Source organism: Lonchura striata, chromosome 3 (assembly GCF_050655825.1).
Source record: "Lonchura striata isolate lonStrDom1 chromosome 3, ASM5065582v1, whole genome shotgun sequence".
Lineage (NCBI taxonomy): Eukaryota > Metazoa > Chordata > Aves > Passeriformes > Estrildidae > Lonchura > Lonchura striata.
The window spans coordinates 41240116-41266731 of record NC_140705.1 but is presented as its reverse complement, the minus strand read 5'-3'; the positions used below and the strand labels follow the sequence as shown (position 1 = coordinate 41266731).

The following is a 26616-nucleotide window of genomic DNA, read 5'->3' as shown; positions in this document are numbered from 1 at the left end:
TCTCTGTGGGCTGGAATTGCAGATTAGTGGGGTATGCTATCTTTCTTAGTTCCTGTATGCACACTACTTGCTTAGGATTTATGAAGTCTGTACTAAACCTATCAGAACTATGTTTCTTTTTCTCTCTCAAGATTAATGGGTACTATTTTCCAAGTTGACAGCTAGAAGGTAGTGGGAGGAGTAGAGGAGGGAGAGAATAAGGAGCAAATAAGCTGTTTTATTTTGTATTGAGAAAAATAGAGTGAGACTGGTATCTAACCGTGAAATCATGTTGCCATGTTGCTTAAAAAGAGTCAAAACTGCTTTTAGGAAAACCTTGCACTTGTTGGGTTGTGCTTCTGAATTTTATCTAAACCTTGTGCTTTAAGGTTTTGGTCTAACTAGTGCCAGAAAATAACAGTGTAAAATTTTTTTCTTTCATTTCCTCAAATCTTGATCTGACTTTAATATACCATGCTTAGCTTTTCTGATGGCAGCCTGAAATGGGCAGAATTACTGCAGGTATTTTTCTGCTCACAGAGAACTAGCGCTTCTGAATGCTCGAAGTATGCCAGTCCTAGGTAGACAGAGAGAGATGAGCATCGAAAAAATTCATTATCCACATGTCTATGATTCCCGAGCTGAAGCTATGAAAACGTCAGCATTCATTGGGGGTGCAAAGGTATGTTGGTGCATGACCCTTCTTGAACAGTAGTGCATTTTTCCCCATGAGTAATGTGCAGCAGGGTTCCCTTTGTTTCCTTAGTCTCCTCTGTCTTGGAATCCAGTGTATGAAGCAGTGCTTCTTTGCAGAGGGTTTTAAAAGCTTTGGTATGTTCTGTTTTTATTTTGACTGGAAGAAATAATATAATTTTCAACTGATATATTTGCTTTTATTTCCAGGGTCATTTAAATTCTTAAGATACTATTTTTCTTTCTTATGGATACCTTTGAATTGATTTTAACAAAATAAATGCTTTATGAAATTCTAGACCTAATGGATTCTGAAATTTAATAAAGCAGTTATCTTTTTGGGGGATTTGGGTTTACTTTCTAAGTAGTAAAACTGATTATTTTCCATTTAGGGTGTTCAGTCCTACCTATAAAAAATATGAGTTAGATTCACTTTTGGTTTGGATTCATTTTTTGGAGGAAAGTGATAAAGCATTGTTCAAAGTGAGTTATACATAATGACACTCTGTTTTCATACTTTTAGTAAATTTTCCTGTAATACATTTTTAGGTGTTCTTACCAGAGTCAGTTCAGAGAGAAAATAATAAAATGTATGAAGAAGTGAAGATCCCCCACAGTGAACCAATGCCTATTGGTATTGAAGAGAAAATTGTTTATATTAAAGACTTAGATGAGGTGAGTATACAATTTCAACGATATTAAATTAGTTTTTATTTTGTATTACCAAAATCTAACTGGAAATATTGCCAGTTCTTTCAGTGATATGTGATAGGTAAATGCAGACAGTCAATTTCTTCACTACTAATTTGAAGAATATTTATTGGGCAACGTAGTTCAGTGATATAATCCCTTTCGTGTTGACGCAGATTCAAGGAATTTCTGATCTGAACAACTTGTTCATGAGTAGCAGTTCTCAATTCCTTTGGCATTACATTTTAAGTTATTTATGGTTTTGAGCTGTGATCTGAATCACTGAAATGAAAGTATTACAGTGATTCTGTTCTCTTCTGAAGATCACAGGAGAAAGTGAGCCTGAGTTTCTGTACCTTGACCTGTACAGGTTGGTTTCTGTCTGCACAACAGTATTCTGCACCAGTCTTACTGTCTGATACAGTTCAGGGGTGTTGAATATGGTGCTATAGGCTGTGTGGGGTGCAAAGTCATCCTAAAATGTGCTTTGATGATAGAAAGTAAAGAGCAAAGAGGAAAAAGGCAGATAAAACAAATGTTAACATTTCAACTTTTACTGATTTAAAATGGTGAAAAAACTGAGCTAAAGGAACTAAATTTCTTGTTATTTACAGTCTAGAACTTGCAGTACTCCATCATAGGTACCTTTTTACTCCTTGTTGTATATGTCAAATCTATGGAAAAGTGGAAGATTTGGTATTGATTTGAACAGAGACATAAAAAGCAAGCTCCGTATATAGATAAGGTTTTATGTCTCTTAATTCTGCAGCATATAAAATGGATACATTTTTTCTGTCTTTTTCTCTCTGGGAAAGCAGGAAATGAGAATATATGCAGGGCACTTTATTGGGATTCTGAGTAAAGATTGTCTTAGCTAAATATTTAACTCTTTTAAAACAGAAGACAGTTTTAGAATCTGAATCTATTCTTTTCTGCTTAGGTGACAATACCTAATGTTGTGTTTATGAATTGACTGACAGTCCTTAACCAGATTGAAAAATACAGCCACTGCACCTATTGTCATTTTATATGACAATATTCAGCATGACAGCTTTTTGCAATAAAATGTCTTTTTCCTAAGCTATATACTAAATACTAATCTGTAAACCTTTTGCAAGAAGTACCAGTATTTCAAAAGGCATTAAATAGTTTCAGAAAAAATATGGCCCAGACAGAAAAATACCTATCTAAAATGAATAGTTTGCAGATTTTTGCAAATATAATATTTAAAATAAATGTTAAAAAATACATCAGTAACACAAATTCAATAATTCTCTTTTGTAGATTGTACATCATCAAGAGGTCTGCTTTTCAGTTTTACAGTGCAATTTTGAAATAGAAACAATCTTCTTCAGAACTTTCTCTTTGATATGATTCTTATTACATGAGATCAAATACAAATGTCAACAACAAAATCAATTTTGATTGTTTGAACAGACATGTATGTAATTCCTGCCCTCAAGTTTAGTATCGATTTGTGACAACAGATGCCAATTTTATGAAGTTTTTCCAGCTATGGGACTTGTCAGCTTCTTGATTTCACTAATGAGACTCACAGATTTGAAATTTGTTAAATAGAAATTTTTTATCAAGGAGCTAAAAGAGGCTGGACTTGGCAATGTGTAAGTTAAGATATACTTTGTCAAGATGTATTTTTTTTAGGGAAAAATTCTTTTTTTTTTTTTTTTGTTTTATCTGCATGACTGTTTTAAATCTCTAAGCTCAGAAACACCTTGGTTGGTATTTCAAATTTTTGCCAATTAACTGGAGTCACTTTGGAGAACATGAAGATTTTCTGTCAATATGTTTTATTTTGGATTAACTAGTATAAGCAAAAGCAGAAAAATAATGATTTTCAGGTGTTTCCCTAGCAAGTATAGGTGCTAATAAGATAGCTCAGTTGTATCTGTATGGATATGTTTGGAGGATTATCTAAAATTTGAGTAGGTGGTTAAGGAGTAGAGTCCCCAGTAAACTTAACTAGATATTTCATGACTAGGAACTTTTAAAGGCATCATGAGGAAGTTGACAGTTCTGCTGCTATTGAGTACTATGAGGTGCCATTAGTGGTAGGGTTTTGATGGAAGACACTTAGTCTAGACATAAAGGTACTCAGCCTGTTTAACAAGTCAATATATAATTCACAGAGGGAAAAAGACACAGAACAACCAAGCCATTTATTGTTGCTGGGGTTTTGGGTATTATATGTTGTGCTTTATAAGCACTTGCTATTCTCTGGGGAAATCCTGACAGTATTAAAAATTATAAATATTCTTCTTCCTTTTCTTTTTAGTCTGTATGTTTCCGTTTGCACAAAAATAATTTTAAGAATTCTCTATCTGTTTCTCATGAGCTATGTGATTTTGATCACATTGTCAGCAGTAGAGTATTTGACTGTGTAACATTTATTGCAGAATACACCATTGCATTTCAGCTTTGAAACTCCTAAGGTCAAAACTCAGTTCATAAGGACTTCATTTATATTTTGAACTGTTGATCAGAAGTTATTGTTCTGCATCATATAAGTTGGAAGTAATCTTGCATTTAAAATGATTTTAAGTATTAGTTAAGATTTAGATTTTCTTATTTCCAGTAAACACAGTTTGAGAAGAGATGAGAGAAATGTATTCCTCTAGACAGTAATTCTAACAAACCACATATTAGCCATATTTTAAACACATGTATGCTTCCTTTTTTGATAGTTTCTTATGTGAAAATATAAGGCAAAATGGCAAAACCTCTATGAACCAACACCAAAGGCAGCAGCAATGCCTTAAACAGGGACAGATGTTAATACAGGTTTCTTTTCTATAGGATTGGCAGTGAAGAAATAGCATGCTTAAGCTAGTTTTAGTACTATATTGTCCAAAATCTTATGGTATTTTCAAAGTAAGTATTTAGTTTATTTAGAACGTCCTTGCAAAGGGTCAGAGCTTTGCTAAAAGGTTTATGACTTTATGATTAGTGAAATCACTGCCTGGAAGAACACAGGTGCCAAGATGAAACTCCTATGAACTGACAAAGGTCCAATTTTTTACAGTTACCATTCCTACTTAATCCCATTATGCACTGCAAATATGAGACCACAAGTGACCAATCCTGCAGAATTTGGCAGCCGTAAAAACGTTCTAGCTCAAACAGCTGCCTTCAGCACTCTCTCCTGCTTTCTGTGGTGTTTTTGCCTCCTACCTTTCTCCATCATGATCTGCACTGCTGTGTCATCTCCTCCAACAATCTCACTCCACCTGTGTCATCTCACGTTGTTTATTTGCTGCCTGTGTTGAGTTGGGAGCAGGAGCTGGTGGCAGGGAGGGAGCTGTTCTGCTGCTCAGGAATGTCGCTGGTGTTCCGAGGTGGAAGGGTGTCCCATGGAAGGAGCTGCAAAGGGCTCTTACAGAAAGGCAACAAATCCCACCCCCAGCCCCCTTTGTAGATACCTGTTTTTCTTGCCATTTATTATTTCTCAGAGAACTGTGGTTTTACCACAGTTCAAGCACAGGTGGTTCATAAGTAGCTGATTGGTCACACCAGTTTAGTCTGAAGTATTATGGTTCTACTGTTTGTACAAGTGATGTGCCAGCTGCATTGTTTCAGTAATGAGAATTTAAAAAATTGGGAAAGCACAAGCTTAGCTTTATTATCTTTGCTCAGTTGACATGCAGCTTGACCATTAGTAAAATATATCTTTTGTATTTATTATAAAGGTGGTTTTGTGCCAGGCTTTTTGCCAAATAAATGTAGCTTTAAAATTATAAACTCAGGCCAGGGAAAGTTACTCTTCTAGACTGTGAAAACAGATTTTATCTAAAAAATTGCTGATGGTGAAAAATTGCTTCAGCTTTTTACCTAAATGGATGTTCAGGTAGGATTTATTTCTTTTTTTCATGTTATTTTTATTTCCTTTTACTAGCACTGTTTAATGATCTAAATAAGAAAGGTATTTTTTTTCTCTCTGCATTATGTGAAGGAAATATTACAAAATCAATATGCTCTTTTTTCCTGTAATGTTTCCTTGTTTTTAGAATTGTACAAGGTAAGTCTACTGAATTAAAGTATGCGTGGTTTTGGATAGCTTACATTTTTCACATCCAGCATATTGCATCATTAATTCCAAAGCTGGTCTCAGTGCATATTTCAGTTACTTATTTTCCAAACAGCAATTGATGGTTGAACCATATGGAATAATTAAAAAAAATATTTTCCATTTATTGAAATCTTGTCATTTTTCCAATGAATTATACTCAGAAATTGCTCCTAGGAGAGTTTACAAGTTCTGTAATCATTAGCCCCAACTTAAGACAAGGAAAACCATGTATGTCATGGTACAATTGCTTTAATGGCTGGTAGTGTATATTAGGGATGGCACTCAGTCTTCATATTTCAGTGAGGGAGGTCAAAGAAGGTTGAATATGTGCAATACCAGGTGAACAAATATATTGGAGTAAAGATTCAACACTGATGATCTTAAAGCTTACAAGTTCTGGTTTAAGTTTCTTCAATATGTGAGTTAATGATATTTTATAATTTTAAGAATTCCAGATACTATATGTAAAACTTCTGTATCAAATTGTTTGATTATTTCACTTACCCTTAAATTAAGCTTTTAGGCTTTTTTTCATTAAAATTCTATGAATAAATATTATTGCTTTGGCTAAAAGCAAGCAAAAATACGTGCTTCATGCTGAACCAGCAGTTTATTGTTTCTCTTGTATAAAATTATCACATTTTCCTTTAAGAAAATTCTGTTCTTAGTAGAAAAAGTTTATTAACTCTTCATCAAAATACCTGTTGCTATGATGTGCAAACTGTAAAGTGGTATTCTGCCTTAAAATTTACCTGTAATCTCACATTGTAGAAATGCAAACACACTCTGTGACATGCTACTAATTCACTTTTAAAAGACACTTGCTGTGCTTGAATATAATTCATTGAATGAAATATTTTTAAACATATGCCTTACTTGACTGCAGCTTTCACTGCAGATTGATGTGACTATATGATTTCCTGAATGCTAAGAAGTTCTTTTTTCTTTCAGCAATGGAGAACATCTTCCCATTATGATAAATCAAAAAGTATTTTGAAAAAAAATTATAAAAAATTTCTTACTTTAATTATATAGCTTTTAATACTAGAAATGGTATTATAACACTTTTCTGGATCATAAAACCTTTCTGCTATTCTAATATGCCTTTGCTAGTAAGATGAGGTTTTTTTGTTCAATAGGATCACTGATTTTAACTAGTGCTGGATTACTAACCTTAATTTGTGTTAACACCTTAAAAAAACACATTTAAATAGTTTAGAGAAAAAGAAACATGATATGGTCATATCAAATAGATTTGTTGCAGTATTCAAAATACAGGTACATTGCAGGGATAGCAGGGCTTTATGAATGTTATAGTACAACTTTGAATTAATTGCATAATGAAATGTCTGGTCTCCTTGATTTAACATGACAAGTAGATGTCTCAGCTTCAGTGACACAGAGTTCTTAGGAGCACAGCTTGGGAGGATCAGCAGTTACGACCACTCTCCAATAACCAGGAGTTTGACAAGTTGAAAACTTAACACCAATGGAGAAGATTAGTAATGAAGTAGGTAGATATAAAGGAATAAATATGTGATTAAGAAATACATTGCAGATGGATAATTTTGTCCAATAATCTGAGATTACTGTTCCAAACATAGTTCCACCTATATCTACTTTCTCCTAATAGGAGAGTATTTTTTCATATCTGGAGTCTGTATCAAAATAGATAAAGCAGGTTTCCTAGAATATCAGAATAAGAGCTTGAGCTAGTGCTGAAACAAAAGAGAAGAGAATGGATTGTCTTAAAACAGCTGTACTGAGCATAAAGATTTTCACTTTTAAAGTAATGATAGTAAAAGACCAAAAAAATGGAATAGTCTTATATTTTTCATAATTATTGTTTTAAAATAAAATTTTGATATGCTTGTCGGTAAGGATTTTAGTTACCCTTTAGAATTCGAAAACTGTGATTTTTGTCTCACCAAAAAGGTTTTTGATACTATTACAGTCTTTGAGAGGACCTATCGCTTAATGCAGTATAAGAAATTGAAAGTATTTTCTCTGAAGCATCTCCATGTTTGGCAGGTATGACTTCTCTGGAGTCTGTCATCCATTCTTAGTCCAACATTATCACAGACTTAAAAAAGACAATAATATATATATTTTGATAGTTAAAAATATCTTTTTAAACTACCTCTATATATGTAAAACACGTATGTACAAGATGTATATGGGGTGTATATATATATATATATATATATATATATATATATATATATATTTCCCATTAAGAGTTGATTATTAAAGTAACAGAGGCTTTTAAATAGAGCACTGTTTTATATATCTTTCTCTTTGCCTCCCTCAGCTCAGATTTCTACTGTTTTATTTTTAAGAAAGATCTGTATGCAAAGGAGATAGTCAAGCCAATCTCTGTCGTTATAAGAGATGTATGTAGGATGCAAAAAAATAGGGAATGATGAATAATTGGAGGTAGATGAGAACTGAAGCATGATCTTATGTCAGATTCTATGAAAAGCAAAAGGCGCCTTTCACTGAGCAGCAGCCTGCACTTACTGCAACAATATGTGTCTATCCACCACTGTGGAAGCAATAAACAGTTCGCCTCTTCTGGGATAGGGAGGAATGAAAGGTAAAGGAAGCAAATATGTCACATCTCACATAAGTTTTGTTATATAATTGATCAGATGTAAGCCTGTATTTGCTCAAGCTACATCCTCCTTGGCCTATTTATATGGTGCGGCTTTTATTTTTGGTATGATGATGTGGATCAAATCACTGAATGTGGCCATTTTAAAACAGACTATATTTATACAAACTGGAACGATTTTCACCAGAAAAATATAATGAAAGCAGGCTTTTACTATTTTCCCATAAGAATGGGGAAGTATTATAGATACTTTCTTATCATTTCTGTTTATCAGGATTACTGGAGAAATTGATAGATAACCACTTGCACCCACAAGTCTTTCCAGATTGTAAAATATGTTTCCAATTTAAACAAGCAGCTAGCATAGCAGTTAGCAATGTAACTCTTTTCTTATTCCAGAATAGTGTGCTCTTTCTACTTCTGCCATAAATCTGTCTTTTGTTAGACTTACAGCAGATTTATTTGCTTTTGACAGTGGGCAAGTTGGATCCTTTTAGAATCAGACTTGAATGAATGTTTCCTTTGCAGCATGTGCTGTTGTAGCTCATCTACACAAATTTTTCAGATGACTTTTCAGTGAAAGACTATCTTTTTTTTTTTGGCCAATAGGCTTCTCCTTGCTTTTCAGCTGTAATATAATGCCCTTATCTACCTTGTAGTGTCCTAAAATGGAGTGCTTAAAATATGATCTGATCATTTGTTCTTTCAGTTGCATTTGACCTAGTCTCATGTGCAGTTTAGTTCAAGAACTTTTGTAGTCTTGTGCTTTTAATCCTTTTAAGACTACCAAGGCATTTATCTTTTTTCTTTAGGAATCAGTTTCCAGGTGCTGTTAAGATATAGTAGATTGTATAATACTGAGTGAATCAACGCATACAGGTGACCACCAAATCACAGGTGCCATGCAAAGAGTAAATTTATTTCATTACCTTGCCAGCAAGGCTGGGTGGCAGAGACAGACAGAGACACAAGCTCCCTTTGGCTTAGCTCATCCTAGTGGGCAGAGGTGGAAGGGGGAGGTAGCAGCCCCACTACCAAACCCAATATATCACAGGGCTTCACACATCTGAGTTTATCACAAAGATGTGCCTTTATGATCTCTCTCGCAGCAGGAGGCTCAAGCATGTCTGTGAGAGTTTGTTATCTCAGCTCAGGAATCTTCTCAGAATACTTTTCAAAACAGGCAGAGGATGAACGACACTAGGCATAATAAATGGAGTTTTCTTGCAGCAACATTCTTAGCAGTCCTAGCCACAAGGTCACTGAGCAAAACTTTTACATCTTTGTCAAATCTTCCAGTTTGAACCCTTTTGTCCCAATCAAATATATTGTAATTTTTTTTTTTTTGTGCTAGGTTATTTATTTACATACTCATAACACCCTTTTAACATCTTGTAAGTTTGATGGTGTTACATGGACAAACCACATTTAAGACACTGGAGATTTTGAGAGAGGCAAGGATGCTATTGAAAAATGGGTAAATATGCTTTGTTGTATCAGTCTGGGCTGTGTTTTTACATACATTTTTATTTTTAAGGGCTGATACTAATGACAACAGGCAAAACCCACTAGTAAGTGTAGATAAAGCAAGAAAAAATCCTTGTGAATAAATAATAATATTTTCAAGTGTCCTTTCATTAGTGAGGTTGTAATTGAAACTTTAACAGATCTTCTCATTGAGAGAGACTTTGTTTATTCTATGTACAACCTTTTTTTTGAAAAGAGGTCTGTAAAATCTGGAGTTATCTCTTCTTGGGCAGAGAAGTTCTAAGAGAAGAGCAGTTAACTGGTAATATGGGTGAAAGTCTAATGGGGACATCTGTACTGGTGAATATAGAGAACTTAATTTCTTTTAGTCTGTTCTTTAAACTAGCATGGCTGTGTATAATGCACAAAACAAAAATTGCTTTAAAATATTTATTAGATACTGTCTTGTAAGAGTTTTGTATATTCTTATAGTTGTTTAGGTTGCTCCTTTTCATGCAAGTAGTAAATATGAATAGGGAAATTGACTTTTTAATATTAACATGAGATAAAATTGACTGCATCTGATTTGAATAAAATGTTAAGCCTATTTCATTTTCTACACAGCTGCCAAGTGTATGTATATTGTGTAGTGGTGCCTCTGAAATAGTTATAATCTGATGGGAACACTTACAAAGGCAAACCAGTAAAGGGCACCAGCTGCTGAAAAACACCTGCTGAGCCACTGTGGGAGTAGATGCATCTGCCTGTACCTAGAAGTAATCTAACAAGTAATCTGCTTTTACCTGTCAGGATTTTGATTTGCATAAAGATTCATCCAGCAAAACTGGTTCTAAATACTTAAATAACGAAAAGAAAAGGCTGTTATTTTTGTTTTGTTTTTGTTTGTTTTGTGCAGAAGAGCACCTCTTCTGAGCAATTTTCTCATTCTTAAAATGTTTAAGTTCTTCTTTTAATAAAATACAAACCTAGATTTGGCAGCCAGAAGTCTCATGTACACTATGTGTAGTGTGCTATTACAGGATACAGCTAGTCTAGAGGAGATTATGCTACCAAAGAGGAGGTTTTCAGTTTTTGTTTGGCTTAGTTTGAGAGATATATCTCAGGGGGATTTGTGAGAGTATGTGTTCTCATTTTATTGTAACATATTTAATTCACTGTTGATGCTAATGCACAAATAAAAATGCATTTTACAATCAGAACTAATTAGACAAATTTTCCAAATTTGTCTAAGCTTTTAAAACTGTCGTACTTTTCTTTTGGTACTTAAACTTTTATTGTTCCCACATATTGGTGACCCTATGACACAAGGTCATCATCCCTCACCTACCTTTTATTTTCTGGTGGTAGGAAAACTTCTGTGAACGCTGCTAGTTTAGCTGCAATTCATGAAAACAAAATAGCTGTGTTCTTGACTATACTGACTATACTGACTATGCTTGTACTCTTTTCTTATAAAATTTAGGAAAAAGTCTTCTAATATATGTACTGTAAAACAGGCCTGCCATCTTGTACAGCAAAAGTGTGAATTTAAGTGACATGGAGAAGAAAATTTAGCTATAGAAAGATTATGACAGCAATAGTTAATCCTCTGGGAATATTCTTCTGTTTGCCATTCTTTCATTTTTCCTTGATGTGTTAAAATTATTACTAATTTCAGCTATAATTGCCTTCCAAAGCATTCTGATAGTTTTCCTGGGTTTCATTAGGTTTTGTAGGAAGAAATAGTTTGTTGTGTTAACATAAGCTAAAGTAAATAGTTTGAAAACATTATTCTGAAGTGTCTTCTACATTAACAGATTAAATATTCACTTCTACATGAACATTTAAAAGTAATGCCTTTGCGTGCATAAAATTGTATTGAATTAATTAGGGGTCATTTAAAAACCACATATTGAAAGAGATCTGTGATTTAAAACTATACAGTAATATGAAATGTTCTTACCCTGCTCTTAAAAATAAGGTTCCTTGCTTTCAAGGAAGATAATATTTAGGCTCCAGTTTGTGAAGTTCAACTGACTGAAATTTGGGTGACTTTTGTGTATTGAATTTTGTAGAGTAAACCCAATGACCAGTAAAAATCCAAGAAACATTTCAGGAAGACATGTTCTTACACAGTGCAGCTGCATGTAGCTCAAAAGAAACGCAGCTTTCTGGTTCACAGCATTCTTCTCCCCTTGTACTTAATCACTGTAATATTTGTAATCCAATTATGTCTACCTGGTGACTTCGCAGCTGTTATGGTTTTTTTGGCCTCATTAAATGATCATAACAAGTGAAAAATTTAAATTGAGAAAGCAACTTTTTAAGTGTTAATTTTTCATTATTTAGTCATTGACACGAATATGGACTTCAGTATAAAGCACATGCAAAAATCTGTAAAGTTTTTCATTAAAACAACTTGAAGTAGTTTTAGTGGTTTTGTAATTAAGACTCGAGAATGAATAACGTGCTTCTGCTGCATCCTGTTTGGGGAATAGCTACTTCTCAGTGGAATTTCACAGTACAAGTGTGGCAGAATGCAGTAGTCTGCTTTACTTTGATAGCATCCCCAAAGGCAGACTTTTATTCTTGGGAGTATTCATTCTTCATTTAAGGTGATAGTACAGGATAGTATCTTAAAGTCTAATTCAAATTATACCAAGGACCAAAATTGGTTTTAATTTTTAAGAAATGTAATCTCAAAGGGAGAATTTTGAAAGTCAAGGGAGGTATATGCTAGTTCTGAAATGCTGCAATGTTTAAAAGATTAGCTCACACTCAAATTATCTTAGAAAAGTTATAGTATGTCTGATTTTAATGTTGACTTTAAGTAGGACAAACTTCTGTGTGCTCCTTAAGAAATGAATCTTCTATCTTAGATAAGGATGGGTTGTGTCTTTCAGTGATAGAAATGGGACTGAGATGGTTCATCAAGGAATTTACTTAGAAATCACCAAATAATTTTAAATCCTTTTAAAAGATTTTGGGGTAGAGGAGCTATATGATTAGAAGATTGGCTTTATAACTGATGGGCTATTCATATGTTAGTAGTGACATTCTTTCAAAACTGCAACAAGAAGGAAGAGGATAAATTTCTCTTGATATGATGCAGTTGTTAACAAAATTCTTCCAGCAAGTTCATAAATGGTGATTCATAGAAGAATTCAATTACCAAAAAGTAATTTTTATGTAGTTTCATAGCATATCATAATCTCTTTACTTGGGAAATGTTAGCTGAAATAATTTTACATTGGTTAGAAGAAAGGACTTCAGTTTCTATGCTGCATGTTAGTAGCCTTTTTTTCACCAATGCCAGAATGTATGTAGCTACTTTGTTGTCTTTCTTTATTATTTGGTGCATTTCTCCCTTTGCCTTGCAGTGTCTATATTCTTGAACAACTAGGAAAGGTTTTTCTATTTTAACTCTTTGATTGCAGTTGCTTTTGAGTCAGTGTGCACCTAATAGTGATTTTTTTTTCCTCTTAGAGATGCACTGTGTTTTCCCAGGGAAGTAAATAATGAGAGCAATATGCTATCAACAGAGCTAGGAGTCTCTTTTAGCTGTATTTAAGAAAATTATGAGTGTGTTCTCTGAATTGGAAAAAACCCTAACAAAACCTGAAGAATAGACTGTTACATAAAAACATCATCAGTTTCCTCATTGGTCCATCTACAAAAGTCAGGGAGATAGTGGAGTTAGATACAGCTTGATACATAGCAGGACAGGACATCGAAAATGTTTCTTAAAAATTGTATATATTTTGAATGTAAATTTAACATATTTTTAAAATGTGTATAATTTTATCTTTCACTCTCCAACAGTTTTAGCTTTACACAGCATTAAGATATTTTTTTATTTTATGAGGAAGAAAACATTTATTTGGTTGCATTTAATATGGATGAAATGTGATCAAATTAAATCCAAATCCTTCTATCCTCATAAGATTTTAACTTCTGAGGTTATTAGGAAATGCCACAACTGTTGCCAATTTTCCTTCAGCTGCATTAGTTCAAGGTAATTTTTGTGTGTAATTCACAAATGGCATCAGAAGGCTCCAAGAGGAGCCTGTGTTCTGATCTCCATTTCATTGCTATAATTTGGAATAATTCTCTTGACATTGGATACTTTTGAGTTTGCAGCAGTGTCACTGAAATCAGAATCTCTCCTGTGTGTCTGTTTGGATGCCAAAACTTATGCACATTTTCTGTAGAAAGAGTTGCTTTTATGGAAAAATCTTTCTGAAACACTTTGTTATCCAATTCTTCAAATCAAATCACCAGAGGGTATAATCACTCTGTCTATAATCTTCTGTCATATTATAACTAGGTTGATGAACACAACACAGTTCTCCCAGTGTGGGGAGATGATCCCCTAAGCTCTTTCAGTTTTTTAACTCAGAGCAGTGAAAGCTTTATCGTGCCATAGTGCTGTTCTGTGATTTCCTTCAAACTGATTTAGGATATATACATGCAGATGTCTTTGGATTTAATGTACACATTGAACCCAAGAATATTTCTCAATGTTTTCTTTTTAGTACAAGAGTAAGTGGTTGAATAATTTAGAAGTCTGTAGAAAAGGTATGACTGCTGCAGTTGTTTGTATAGTGTTGTTCATCAGCAGAATAGTTTATTTTTAATAAAGTTGGTGACAATGTAACTATAGACTTACAAGGAATTTTGTTGAAATTGCTTCAGGCATGTATACTCTTAGCTGTCATAGATGAAGGTAAATATTTTCCTTAAAACCTCTTGATTTTGAATAGATCATTGTTTCTTCTAGAGTGCAGAAGGCAGGACTGATGACAAAACAAGCAGCAACAACAACAACCAAAAAAATCGAAGGACCAAACAAAATGACAAACACACAAAACCAGAGATAGAGGCGTTTTATTCTTTGACTTGTTTGGGTTTTCACTTGCTATTTTTTTCAAGGAGAACCTATGTTTCCATAGTTGGTAGGACAATATTATACTCCTAAATTTTGCTGCAATTTGTTTTTTAATGGAACTGTTCTGGGCTTGTCTAGATGGAGTCTGGATCTTCTTTAGTAAAAGTTTGTTTCTTGAACAGCACTCACTGTTATGAACGGCCCAGAATTTTTACACTGCTGAGAATTGAGTAATTCAATAAAACTCACAGTGTTTGCAAATGTGAAGTATAAAAGGTCAGGAGAGGCAATGTTTAATAACAACTTAGAAGCAGCATTCCAAAAATATAAAAATCATAATAATTTTCATAGTTTTTGTGTTATGGTGATTTTGAGCTGGGGCGATCCTTTAATATAGAATGAATATATAACTTTTTTTCCTCTCAGGATACTTAATTTTACTCTTGTGAACTCTGGCAGAAGCCAGGAGAATTTTGCAGTGTTCATTTTGAGTTTAAAGATCCTAATATAGCTTGAAAGTATGGAAATTCCCCTGGTTTCTGATGGCCACTGCTACTTAAATACTTAACTGCATTAACCAGTAAATGTGGTGATAATTTAAAATAAAGACACTGTAGTTTTCTAAAAAATTATGATTAATTCCAAATAAGAAAATATTTAAAGAAGTCTTATATGGGATTCTCTGTTCTAAAATATCAGAGTAGTATTTTACCCTTATGGTTCATTATTTGTCATTTCTAGGAATTCTTCTGACTTCTTAATCTTATTAAAGGACTGGAGCATCTTTTGGGTGAGGAGAGTGTGAGAGAGCTGAAGAGGAGGCTCAGGGGGAATCTGACAAGTGTATATAAATACCTGATGTGAGAATGATTAACAAAGAGGGAGCCAGACTCTCATTAGTGGTGCACCAGAGGAAATGGGCACAAATTAAGACACATGAAATTTCATCCGAATACAGTAGAGTAATTTTTTACTGTGAGGTGGTTGAATACTGGTACACTTTTCTGAGAAAGGTTGTGGAATCTCCCTCCTTGTTGACAGTTGAAATGTAACTGCACAGGTATAAATGATCCTGCTTTGAGCAGAGGGGCTGAACTGGATGATTTCTAAGTTAAATGATTCTGTGATCTGTGGTAACTGCTAACAGTGACCCCAAGAACCCATACCATGCAAGAATTGCTTTCAGTTCTAGGCTAGTCACGTGTAGCAGGTATGGTGTTGAAATAAGCTGCTGGTTCTCTGACACCCTTTGCGTCTGATGTAACGTGTTTTACTCCAAGCTTTCTTTATAGCACATAGCTCTTCAGGTACTACACTCTGGATGAGATATAATTTGTAGTTACTTGAAGAAATTGTAATGCTGATTATGGCCCAAAGCCAGTCGTAAGCTCTATTTGGTACGCTTGTATAATTTTCATATCTTTGTGTATGCTACTTGTTCCTGCAGAAATTGTTCCCCTAAGTCCAATGAAATCTCACTGATATGATTTGGTGCTAAATGGAGCAGATCCAAACATCATGCAGTTTTTCTTTTACGTTTTATGAGCCTTTGCTGAAAATGTATATGCACACTTTGAAAGACAACATTTCAGTCTTTGGGGCAGGTAGGAAATTATATTCTCAAATAGTTTTTCTAAGATAATATAAAAATAATTTTATTTTTATACTATTTAGATAGTTACATTTTTATTTATTTCTCTTCTTAAATCTCATGAGCTACCACTTTTTCATGGAAGTAGCAGAATATGAAGTATCATCACGAGAGGGAAACTGTGGAAGTCCCCACATATAACATCTATGTTTATTTCTGGGTGTACTTTCAGTAACAAAATAGAATTTACACTAGCACAAAAGTGCTTTAAGTGTATAGATGCATAATTAGAAAGCAGGGGGGAACTACTAATTAGTCATAACTCAGAAGGATAGGAGAAATGTATTTATTAAAATGTGTATTTGTATATACATACATATAAAAACATATGTTTGTGTGTGCATATGAGTATATATGCATAGATGTGTGTTTTAATCAACAACATTCCAGAGGACAGCGAAGGGGAAAGGTGACCTAGAGATTATTTATATGTCAGAACAACGAACATCAGAGCTTCACATCCTGAATTTCATGGTTTTTATGTAAAAAAGCATGGATTAGTCATACTGTTACGAGTTAGATCAATTGGCTTTTTAACTGAAAGCATAGTAGAACAGTTGACTGCAGAATGGGATTTGTTTCACCTGAGATATATAAGGTACTTTGCATAAAATAGTTTTACATTAAAATTAAACCAATGAGTAGGAAAAATACTGAAAGCTCAGCCTTGGCTTATGGGGGCAATGGATTATCTCTAAGATAAATGGGTAGTAGTAATCTTATTACTTTGTTATAATATGACGGAAGAAGTCATCATTACAGAGCATTTCTACAAAGTCTTGGTAATGAATTGCATTATGAAAACTCTGTCTTAAGTGCTGATGGTCTGTGCTATTTAGAGCAGATGCTGCCACTAGTGTGTTGCTAAAGCAGTTGCGTTTCTGAGCTGAAGCTTGCCTGCAGACTGAATTGTGTGGACTTGTTCTTGAATATTACTTTAATGACTTAAACAAATTTGTCCTATTTTTAAATTGCTGTCAGAGCACCAACACACAAATATCTTTCTGATGAAATTTCTGATTTAGAATATCTTGATTAAGTGTAATCTCATTTATTCATAAATGCATTAGTTGTAACAGTAAATTCCATGAGAAAGAATTTGAAAGCTTACTGAAGTAAAATCAGGGGGCTTTATTCATTCATGTCACAGCTGCTTTGAGTATCATCTGGTTTGTGGAGAGTTGCTTCTCGGTGGCTTTTCATGTTGATTCATATTTGTGTAAAAATGGCATCATCTTAGGCTTGAAATCCTGTTAGTTGAGAGTAACATTCAGATTGTATTCTACTCAAACTTCCTATGGTTTGTCTTGAATTCTAGGCATAAATCAGCTATAGAAGGCTAAAAATGTTGCATCTCATTCATTTTCAGTAAAAATCACTTTCTGCCATCCAGTGGCTACCAGTCCTTTAAGCAAGAAGGGGTTTCACTGTTTTATCTGAAAAGGAGTTGATCTGTAGAAAACATGGCTGATGTTTATGTGCTTGAGGGGATAAAATTTTTTTCTGCTTTAAAAATATGTAGTATGTGCAAATGACAATTTAAAAAACCAAATCTTCTGATACCTTTGTAAAACTGTGGCCTTCCATGCATACTGTTGCATTTCTGTATGCTGCCTAACTATTTCATAAGGGCAAATCTACTGGGTTTGGATTATGCATTTGTACTTACTGCATTGAATAAAATGGAATTTAGAGGAAAGATAATATTTTTTAAATTAATGGGGACTTAGTTTGAAAGTGTCTTAGGATATTTTTTTTTCCTCTGGAGGTACTTTTCTTGTAGCTTTTTTAATCCTTAGTATATTCCTGCAGAGTCAACTTTCAAAGATTATTCATTGACTGTTTTGTGATTCTGAATGCTGCATATTGATTTGTGAGTGCTGGCTTGAAAATTAATTGGTGTGTTGAATGAAAATCTATGTTCTGGTTCAGAATACCATTATTTTAAAAAAGTACTTCTAGTTCTTAACCAGGCTTTTTTGTTTTTGTTATTTTGTTGTTGTTGTTGTTGTTGGGTTGGTTTTTTTGAGGTTTTTTTTGTGTGCGTGTGTCTTGTTTTTGTTTTCATTTGGTTTTGGTTTTGGGTTAATCTTTATTCTGCTCTTAATATTCCTGTTTCAATAGGCTTAGCATCTTTACAGAAAACAAGCTGAAGTTAATTTTTCTAACTTGCTACACAGCTTCCTCCTTTTTTTTTGGAGCATCTGTTTCTTAATGTTGCTTACCAAGTCAGTCTTAATCCATGGTGTTAATATTTTCCAATATGAAAAGAGGCAGGAAATTATTTTTATTTTTATAAATATGTGTTTATTTTTGCTTACAATTGCATGTCCTAGGGCTATGGTATATGTAATTTCTACCAAATGTAAAGGAAAGGAAAAAGATGTTTTATGCTGTGCACTTAAAGTTTAAGAGAGGCTGGAACAGCATATTTTTATAGGCAGTAGTTTAAGAAAACTTAAGATATATTTAAGGATATTAACAATCACACTTCTGTAAGGTGATCTGTATGTGTAAAGCCACACAAATTCAGCTGGGTGACTGTGAAAAATTCCTGTCATCCATTTCTGAAGATACTTAGGCTGGACTTCATTTAGACAGCAGTGTTTCTGCTTTTGTTTAAAAACTTCTTCTTTAAATAATGTAATATTGTGTAATGTAATATTTTTTTAGTTCAATTCTGTAATCACCAGTTGTATTTGTGAGTTTCTCTATGTAGATCTTTTGTTATAAACACTCTAAATGGTGTTCATCAGTGTGAACTTTATGCAATGTTTATAATAGCTTCTAAAAGCAACTTGATGGAATGGGAGGGGAAAGGAAAAACACAACCAGTTACAAAGACGTGTCAAGAAATCTCAAAATTAAGTAAAAGGCAAGTTAGAAACCTAAAATGACTAAGGAGGCAATACAAATAGCTGATAGAACCCTGATAGCACTGAGATATTCAACAGGTCTCCAGGAAGACCTTCAATACTTCATGAAGATGAAATGAATTTGAAGATGACACACAAAGTACATCTTATGTGAACAAAACTTGGTGCAAAAGAAATAAGCTTTCTCCCTGTAGTATTGCAAGCAGAATAAACTGTGCAAAAACAATGACAGTGAAAATTGTTGTAATCCTGAAACTCAGTCACTAAAAATCTGAAGAAACTTCATGAAAAGTGTGCAAATTAGTTGCATTAGATTATTTTTCTTCACCAAAGACAATGGTTTAAAGTAGATGTTTAGATATATTTGAGATTTGTCAATTGTACAAATACAAATGCACTTCATGATTTAAATAATACTTACTTTTTCAGTGGGGCATAGGAAGTTTTTAACCAAAAGCTCTAAGGTAAAGGTACTGCTACATTCAAAAGAATGTTTTACAAAAAGAAAGTGTATTGATTGCATAGCATTTTCATTTACTTCTATATCAGTGAATGTTTTTTAATGTTCAAAGCCTTCTTTAGTTAGTCATTAAGTACACAATTTCTTTAGATTTAAGAGTGGAGCATTTTCATTTTTTGTGAAAATGGTCTGTTAATCTAAGTTCATAATTTGTATAAGAGCACCTCACATGAGGTTACTACAGGGAAGCTGCAGCATAATTATAGACTTCGTGTTGCAAAATTAGGTGAAGTATTTGATATAAATAGCTGATGAAGCCCTCATTCCTAAGCTTGCATTACTTGGAAAAGTCCTGCTTAAATAATTTGCTTAGTATTGGAATGAATTGGGAAGTATATTTGGTATTGGAGGGGCTTTTATCATAGAAAACCACTGTAAATTAATTAAAGCACCCAGAATAATGGAAAAGATCTTCAGAAGATTTTTGAGGCTTGTTCTTTATTGTACTTTTGTTGTTTCCTACAGAAAAGTAAAAATTACCGTCTTCAAATATATATACAGCAAGATGCTTTTCATTCTTTGTAGTAGAAGCAATCCAGGTAATTAAATCTGTAGAAAGAAAATAATTAGGTATTCTGCAGTTTATTTTAAACATCTGTGAAAAGTAACTAAGAAAAACTAAGTTTATTAGAAAATTAATTTTATATTTTAAGGGCTGTTCTTCAGTTTTATAATCTTCAAATGGAGGAATTGCCACTGTCTCTGTACAGTGGTTCTTTCCTGGTAAAAATATAATTTTTCAGTGAGCCCAATAGAAGCAAAGTATTACTGTAACTGATTATTTGTACTTTAGAGAATTTAAAGATGTGTGAAATTCCAATAAGTATAATTTCCTGTATCAACTATAAAATTTATTTTTTCAAAACTTTCCCTTAAGTTTGTTTTGGACTACACATACAAATTTTATGTTCCTTTTGGTGACTGCAACTTGTGAATATTGTTGGAGAAAGGTCTGAACATGAACAATTGCAAGATGGAGATCTTCCCAGAAGCAGGAGAAAGTTTTTACTGAATTTGTGTGTCTGTGTTTGCAAAATTATTCAGTTCCAGTGTTTTGCTGCCTCATCTTCCAGTAAGAGTAGTCACAGTTTTTCGTCTTAGATTTTGAGATGTATATTGGTTTTTTCTTCTTAATGCTCTTTTACTGATGTTTAATTACTAATAGTTCCATGTTTTATTGTTTATTAGTTTTGGTCCCACTCTTTAGTAAAAAAACTAGATGGTGAAATAATATGAGGCTAAAGATTTTGATTAATTTTAGCAGATGTTATCGTGCTATAATTTGTTTTCTTTATTGATTCCCTATTTGAGTATTGAGTAGAAGTGGTACCCTCCGAATAAAAAAAACTTGGAATAATAAATGTATTATGACAGGTATCTGAAGGTTTGTTTCCATGTATTCTTTTACTACATGCATAGATACTCACACACATGCACAAACATCTATGAAAAATCCAAGATATGTGTGTTTGTTTCAACAGATTGGACAACTTGCTTTTAAAGGCATGAAAAGACTAAACCGAATCCAGTCTATAGTTTTCGAGACTGCCTACAACACAAACGAGAACATGCTGATCTGTGCCCCCACGGGAGCTGGGAAGACCAACATTGCCATGCTGACAATCCTTCATGAAATTCGCCAGCACGTCCAGCATGGTGTTATCAAAAAGGATGAGTTTAAGGTAGAAGTTTAATGAACCAAATAACAGCTTTTTAACTTGCAAAGTAAAATCTATTATGTGTTATACATGGAATATGAAATCAGGAAGTTCTCAAGGATATTAGACTTTTCCAAGTTAAAGATAAGGCTAGTTTTGATTTACTTCATTATTAAAACTGTTCTTACTTGTGTTCTAAAAATTGTATTACATGAATAAAAAGCTATGAAAATGCATTTAGCTTTCATGCAGAACCAATTTTCAAAGCGATGAGGCTGTATAAACAAAATCCATTGTCCTTAAAACAGCTGCACACTTATCCAACAAAGATAACTACTTTTCATATATCACTATTAAGATTTTTCACTGTAAGTGCCTGGCATCATATTTCACAATAAATTGTGATTTGTAATGGTTGCCATGAAACAAACGACATTGTGGGGTTTGCTCATTTATCAAGTGAGTGTTGTTTTGGTGCAGATTGTGTATGTTGCTCCTATGAAGGCTTTGGCAGCCGAAATGACAAATTACTTCAGCAAGCGTCTGGAGCCACTTGGCATTACTGTGAAAGAGTTGACTGGTGATATGCAACTGTCAAAAGGCGAAATTCTGCGAACACAGGTATGCTTAATCTTTTCAAACACTGTTCTGTGTGTGTGTATTTGTACCTTTTCATAGGTATACTGTTCTTCAAACTCCTTGCAGCAGTATTGCTGAAACCGCTGAAGCATTATTACTACACCTGTAATTACTGTGATTATGTACACTGTTATAAGTTCAGAATTCTTCAATAAAAAACATCTTTGAGAAGTTTAAAGTTTGGTCTGCAAATGGCAAGTTCCAAATAAATTCAAAATGCTCTAACAACATTGTTGCAAATATATTAAAATAACACTTGCCTTCTTTAAAAAAAAATTACCAAACAACAACAAACAAAAACGGTAGGTTCCTGTTAGTGGCTAATCTTCCTATTCCTCATTTGTCCTTGAAAAGTATAAAACATCACTAGGCTAAACATTTGAACATTCATAGAAATGAATAAAATTTATGGGTTTAGCCTCTTAAAAAGGATTGCATAAATGGAGATTATTCTATTTTAGTAGACACTTTTTACCATATTTATTTCAGGCAAATGCTGTTTGTGTCAGTGAAATAGCATTTTTCTAAAATCTTAAGATACTTGTATACTTGTTCTTGCATACAGTTCCATGTGATTACCCTTTCCCTTTCTGCCTGGTCCAAGAAACAGAAAAAAGAACTGGTTGTTTTATCAATATGAACATTTATAGATATTGTAATTGTTGATCCAGATGAGTGATATTTTAGCAGTCTTAGCTTTGAGGTATTTAACATTTTTATGGTGAGTGGAGAGAAAAACCCTTCACATGACAAGAATATATATAAGCATGTAATTAATGATTAGGAAGACCACTGCAGTAGTTATCCACTATGAAGTTGTGAACAGCAATTAGAAGATGCATATACAGACATATTGGTGCATATAGTCACAATAATGTGGCAACCAATAGATAGCAAACCAATATCAATGAGTGATAGTAAAATCACTGGTACTTTATCAGAATGACTTTGCAACACCATCAACCTAAAATCCGAGTTTACAAAATTAAAAAAAGTTTGGCAGGAGCTTTTAGTAATTGAAATTATTTAGATACACCAAATTACCATTTTAAATAGCTTCCTGTTTTCACAGTACTTTTCAGCTAGGGCACATAATCAAGTAGATCATGGTTTTAATAGAGAGAGAGATAATGTGTAATCACTGCTGAAACTGAAACTGACAGTAGGAAAGCCTGCTCTGAATGTAAGGACAAAGCTGGATGAACAGAATGAATGTAGAATGGAAAAGTGCTATTTATGCTTGTTCTTCTAGTTAGCACTATAATTCCTACAACCTCAACTCATTATTAGTACTCTGCTTACATCCAGTAAAAAAAGTAAAGGAACAAAAGAAGCAAAAAATATTTCAGGCTTAATTTAAAAAATTGTATGGGAAGTAGTTTACAAAGCTGAAATTTATTACTCTTGTAATGGGAACTTATTAATATACATAGAGTTTAACTTAGAGAAACTTAGTAACTTGAGTGTAGGAAGACTATCTGTTTCATCATGCTCTTTTATTTCATCCAGCATGCCACTACTTAATTTTGTTGTGAAGATGCTAAAGCAGATTGATTTATAAAATTCAAGAATTAGAAAAGGGAAGATGTGGGTAAAATCTTTTTTTTTTTCCCCTGCCATGGACTCATTTCATTGCTTTGTAATAAGCTTTTTTTGCTTGAAACTTAACTTCAAGGGATTTCTAATTTCCTATGTATGTCATAGTATAGAAACACTAATCTGAAGTGTATTTGTAGTTTCAAAGCCTTTGGGGAGAGTGGCGGTGAAAGAAAAATGTGCTCCAGAAGAGGAAAAATTTTGAAGCCATTGTATTTGTGACCCAAAACTCAGTTCCTACATTTTCAAAGAAACCATAGTTAAAGTGTTGATTAATTTCAGTTTTTCTTTTCCTCAGTTTTGTGTCTTTGGTCTTCAAAGCATTGGGAAGGTTAAATGGAAAAAAATAAAAAGGCTGAAATTCTGGGACAGTGAAATAACAATTTTTTGTTTTCTCTCATTTGTCATATCTAGTTAGTCTTATAATAAATCAGAAATGTGGAAGGTGAGGATGAGAGATGATGCCAGTCCAAGAGTTACCAGTGTAATTGCTGCTACTTTTCTTGAAGATTCTGGAGCCCAGCAGTGTGCAGTGTTTCATTGCTGCAAAACAAAGTGCACAGCAAATATGTAGTGTGTTAAAAACCGAGGAAAGAGCACTTGCTTGTGCTGGATCTTGCTTATTGCTCTGCATATATACTGTTGTCTCTCAAAACTCATGAACTTTCTTTGCTCAAGTAGGCACTTTAAACCACTTAATCCGAGCAGGTTTCTTTCACCATTTTTAGCCCTGTATTAAATTGATTCTTGCTTCAAAACTTTATTTTACTTGTCAACCTTTCTAATGCGTACATTTCTCAGAAAGGAATGCTCTGATAGGTGTTGCTGCTTTCTTTATAATTTCAGATTTGCTTTGCCAGTCATTGCTCTGTTTTCTAGCCTTTAGTACTCTAAGTAATGAAGTACCCTTGTTTAACAGAAAAGCAGTTTTTCCTGTAAGAATTAATGCTACAGCAGGTAGATGCATGCACACAGTACATATACTCAGGGACAATATATTTAATATATATACTCTATATATATATGAGGCAGTAAAAGGCAGAGAGTAGGATTATCAGCTGAAGTAGATGCTGGTATTTCAGGCTGGGTAACTGTTTCAAAAGATCTCACTTTGTACTTCTAGGCAACTGCAGCTCTGATAAATATCTTCTGTGACAGTTGTCTTCTTCCCATTTTCTGAGCAGTTGCATTATCATCATCTTTATATTTGTCCTCAGGTGAATAAAATCAGTGACAAATGAAAGATGTAAAAATAAGGTGATTGTCAGGTATTAGTTAGAAGTAGTGCTTAAGTGACAATCCTGATCATTTTCTGCTTCCTTTCCATCCTGCTTGTTTCATCCTTCATACTTTGCCTGTGTATATTTAAAGATGTGTGTTTTGTAAGTTATTACATGTAGCTGTAGTGCTTATCCTGATGAGGAAAAATTGCTTTATCTGGCAAATAGGTAACTGTCTTCCTTCTCAGGAATGTACCTTTAATGTACAGTGGGAACTACCTCTATTATTTTTCTACAAATACTTTTAAAGTATATAAATGCTAGAAAAAAAAATAAGGTAACATGGAATTTAAATTTTCATTCCCTTTATGGTGGAATAAAATCTTTTAAATATTTTTGAAAAATTTCAACAAAAAAGTCCGTAGTGCATTTTTCCAGCAATAATTCTCTCTATGCTTTCCATGCTTTCATTTATACCGATCCAGAAGGTAGCCATGATTCTTGCTGCTCCATACTTTTATTGTATTATAATTATATTATTTTACTTCCAATGCTATTATTAAATATTCATTAATATTACTATGATTCCAACAGACTTCATAAGCTTTTAAAATAAGTTATTTCAGATTTTACCAGTAATGAAATTGCTTTAAAAAGAAAAATGAAAATAGTTTTTATTGACTCTTCAATCAGTTTTCTAACCTGCTCCCCACCTGTAACCTGTGGCTTTCTTATACAAGTTACAAGTTTAATATGTGAGATGTGTGTTAAAACTCTGAGACAATTTCCCTTCATAGAAACAGAGAATGTTTTGACCTTGCATTTGCAACAAATACAATGTAGTTATAGTTATCTTTTGAATGTTTGGAGAATACAGATGGAATTGGAGCAGCATAGATTTATAAGGTAATCACCAAGTCTGAAAGCAGTGCCTTGCCCTGGGCACAGTGTATTGTAAGCTGATGGATGAGTGGCATCGTGGTTTAACTTGTGCAAAACAGTGGTAGCCTCTGTAGCCTCTACAGAGAGCATAAATGCCTTCTGGCCTTAACACAAAGTTAGTGGGCATCAAAAAATGTATAAGGGAATTTCTGTTTAATGTTTTATGCCAACATAGCATAAAACAAAGTTAAGATCCTTAGCATAATATAGTAAAAGCTTATCAAAGTTTCTTCCACCTTTATAAACTTTAAAAATACTTTTTGAAAATTACCCCATTAAATATATTTTATTTTCTTTTTAAGGCAAGTTATTTTGGTGTTTTATTGCGTCTTCAGTGAGTGTGAATGTTTCTCACCTTTAAACTGGTACCTCAGCAGTTTTGTATTAGATGCATTTTGGTATAATCATTGTCAACAGCCTGCATTCTAATTCAAATAATTACATATAATGAGACTGATATTTTAAAGTTGAAATAACTTTTCTGTAATGTTTTTGCTTTATTTTGTGCCTCAGACCTGCAGTTACAAGCAAAATTACTTTTACTGGTCTTAGAGCTCTTCTTTTGCTTTGAGGAGTGCCTGACTGTCATGAGCCTTACTCGTGATAGATATGTATTAGTGTTAAGGCCAGATCATAAGTGCTTTCTGTGTTGCTAAAATTATGTAGTAGTTGGAAACAAATCTGGTCAAAATTTGAAAGCAGGCTAATTTCTCCAGCCCATAAACCTCTATGTATCTCTGTTTCTTCATTCTCATACGATTGGAGTTAAAGGGATTCAGACAGCATGAAAAATAAATATACTGTCTTTTAAATAATTGTGAAAAAATGAATCAAACTGTAATTGTGTGAATATTCTGATTCTGCCACTTCTGAACAACTGAATATTTTTTGATCAAAATTTTAATTATACAGAAAGCAAGGTCATTTATTTAAAACATGTTATTGGATTTTCTGTAATGTTTGCATAGTACTCAAGAACTTCAAGGTCCACAGAAAGAGTTGCATACATTTACTGAACTGCAAGGCTGTGCCTGTCAACATGGGCCTGAAAGATATCACAGAAACAGACATCTCCAAAACTGCTAGGTTTCTGCTGGAC

The 26616-nt window shown here is 33.5% G+C and overlaps 1 protein-coding gene across 5 annotated transcripts in view; it reads left to right on the top strand.

The window, feature by feature from the left end:
• ASCC3 (activating signal cointegrator 1 complex subunit 3) overlaps positions 1 to 26616 on the top strand; it is a 249939-nt gene that overhangs the window by 44550 nt on the left and 178773 nt on the right. For all 5 annotated transcript variants that reach the window (XM_085574922.1, XM_085574920.1, XM_021533823.4 and 2 more), the window contains exons 7-10: positions 520 to 661; positions 1222 to 1347; positions 20944 to 21144; positions 21601 to 21741. In XM_085574922.1, the coding sequence (XP_085431048.1) occupies positions 520 to 661; positions 1222 to 1347; positions 20944 to 21144; positions 21601 to 21741 (610 nt within the window). The remainder of the gene's footprint in view (positions 1 to 519; positions 662 to 1221; positions 1348 to 20943; positions 21145 to 21600; positions 21742 to 26616) is intronic.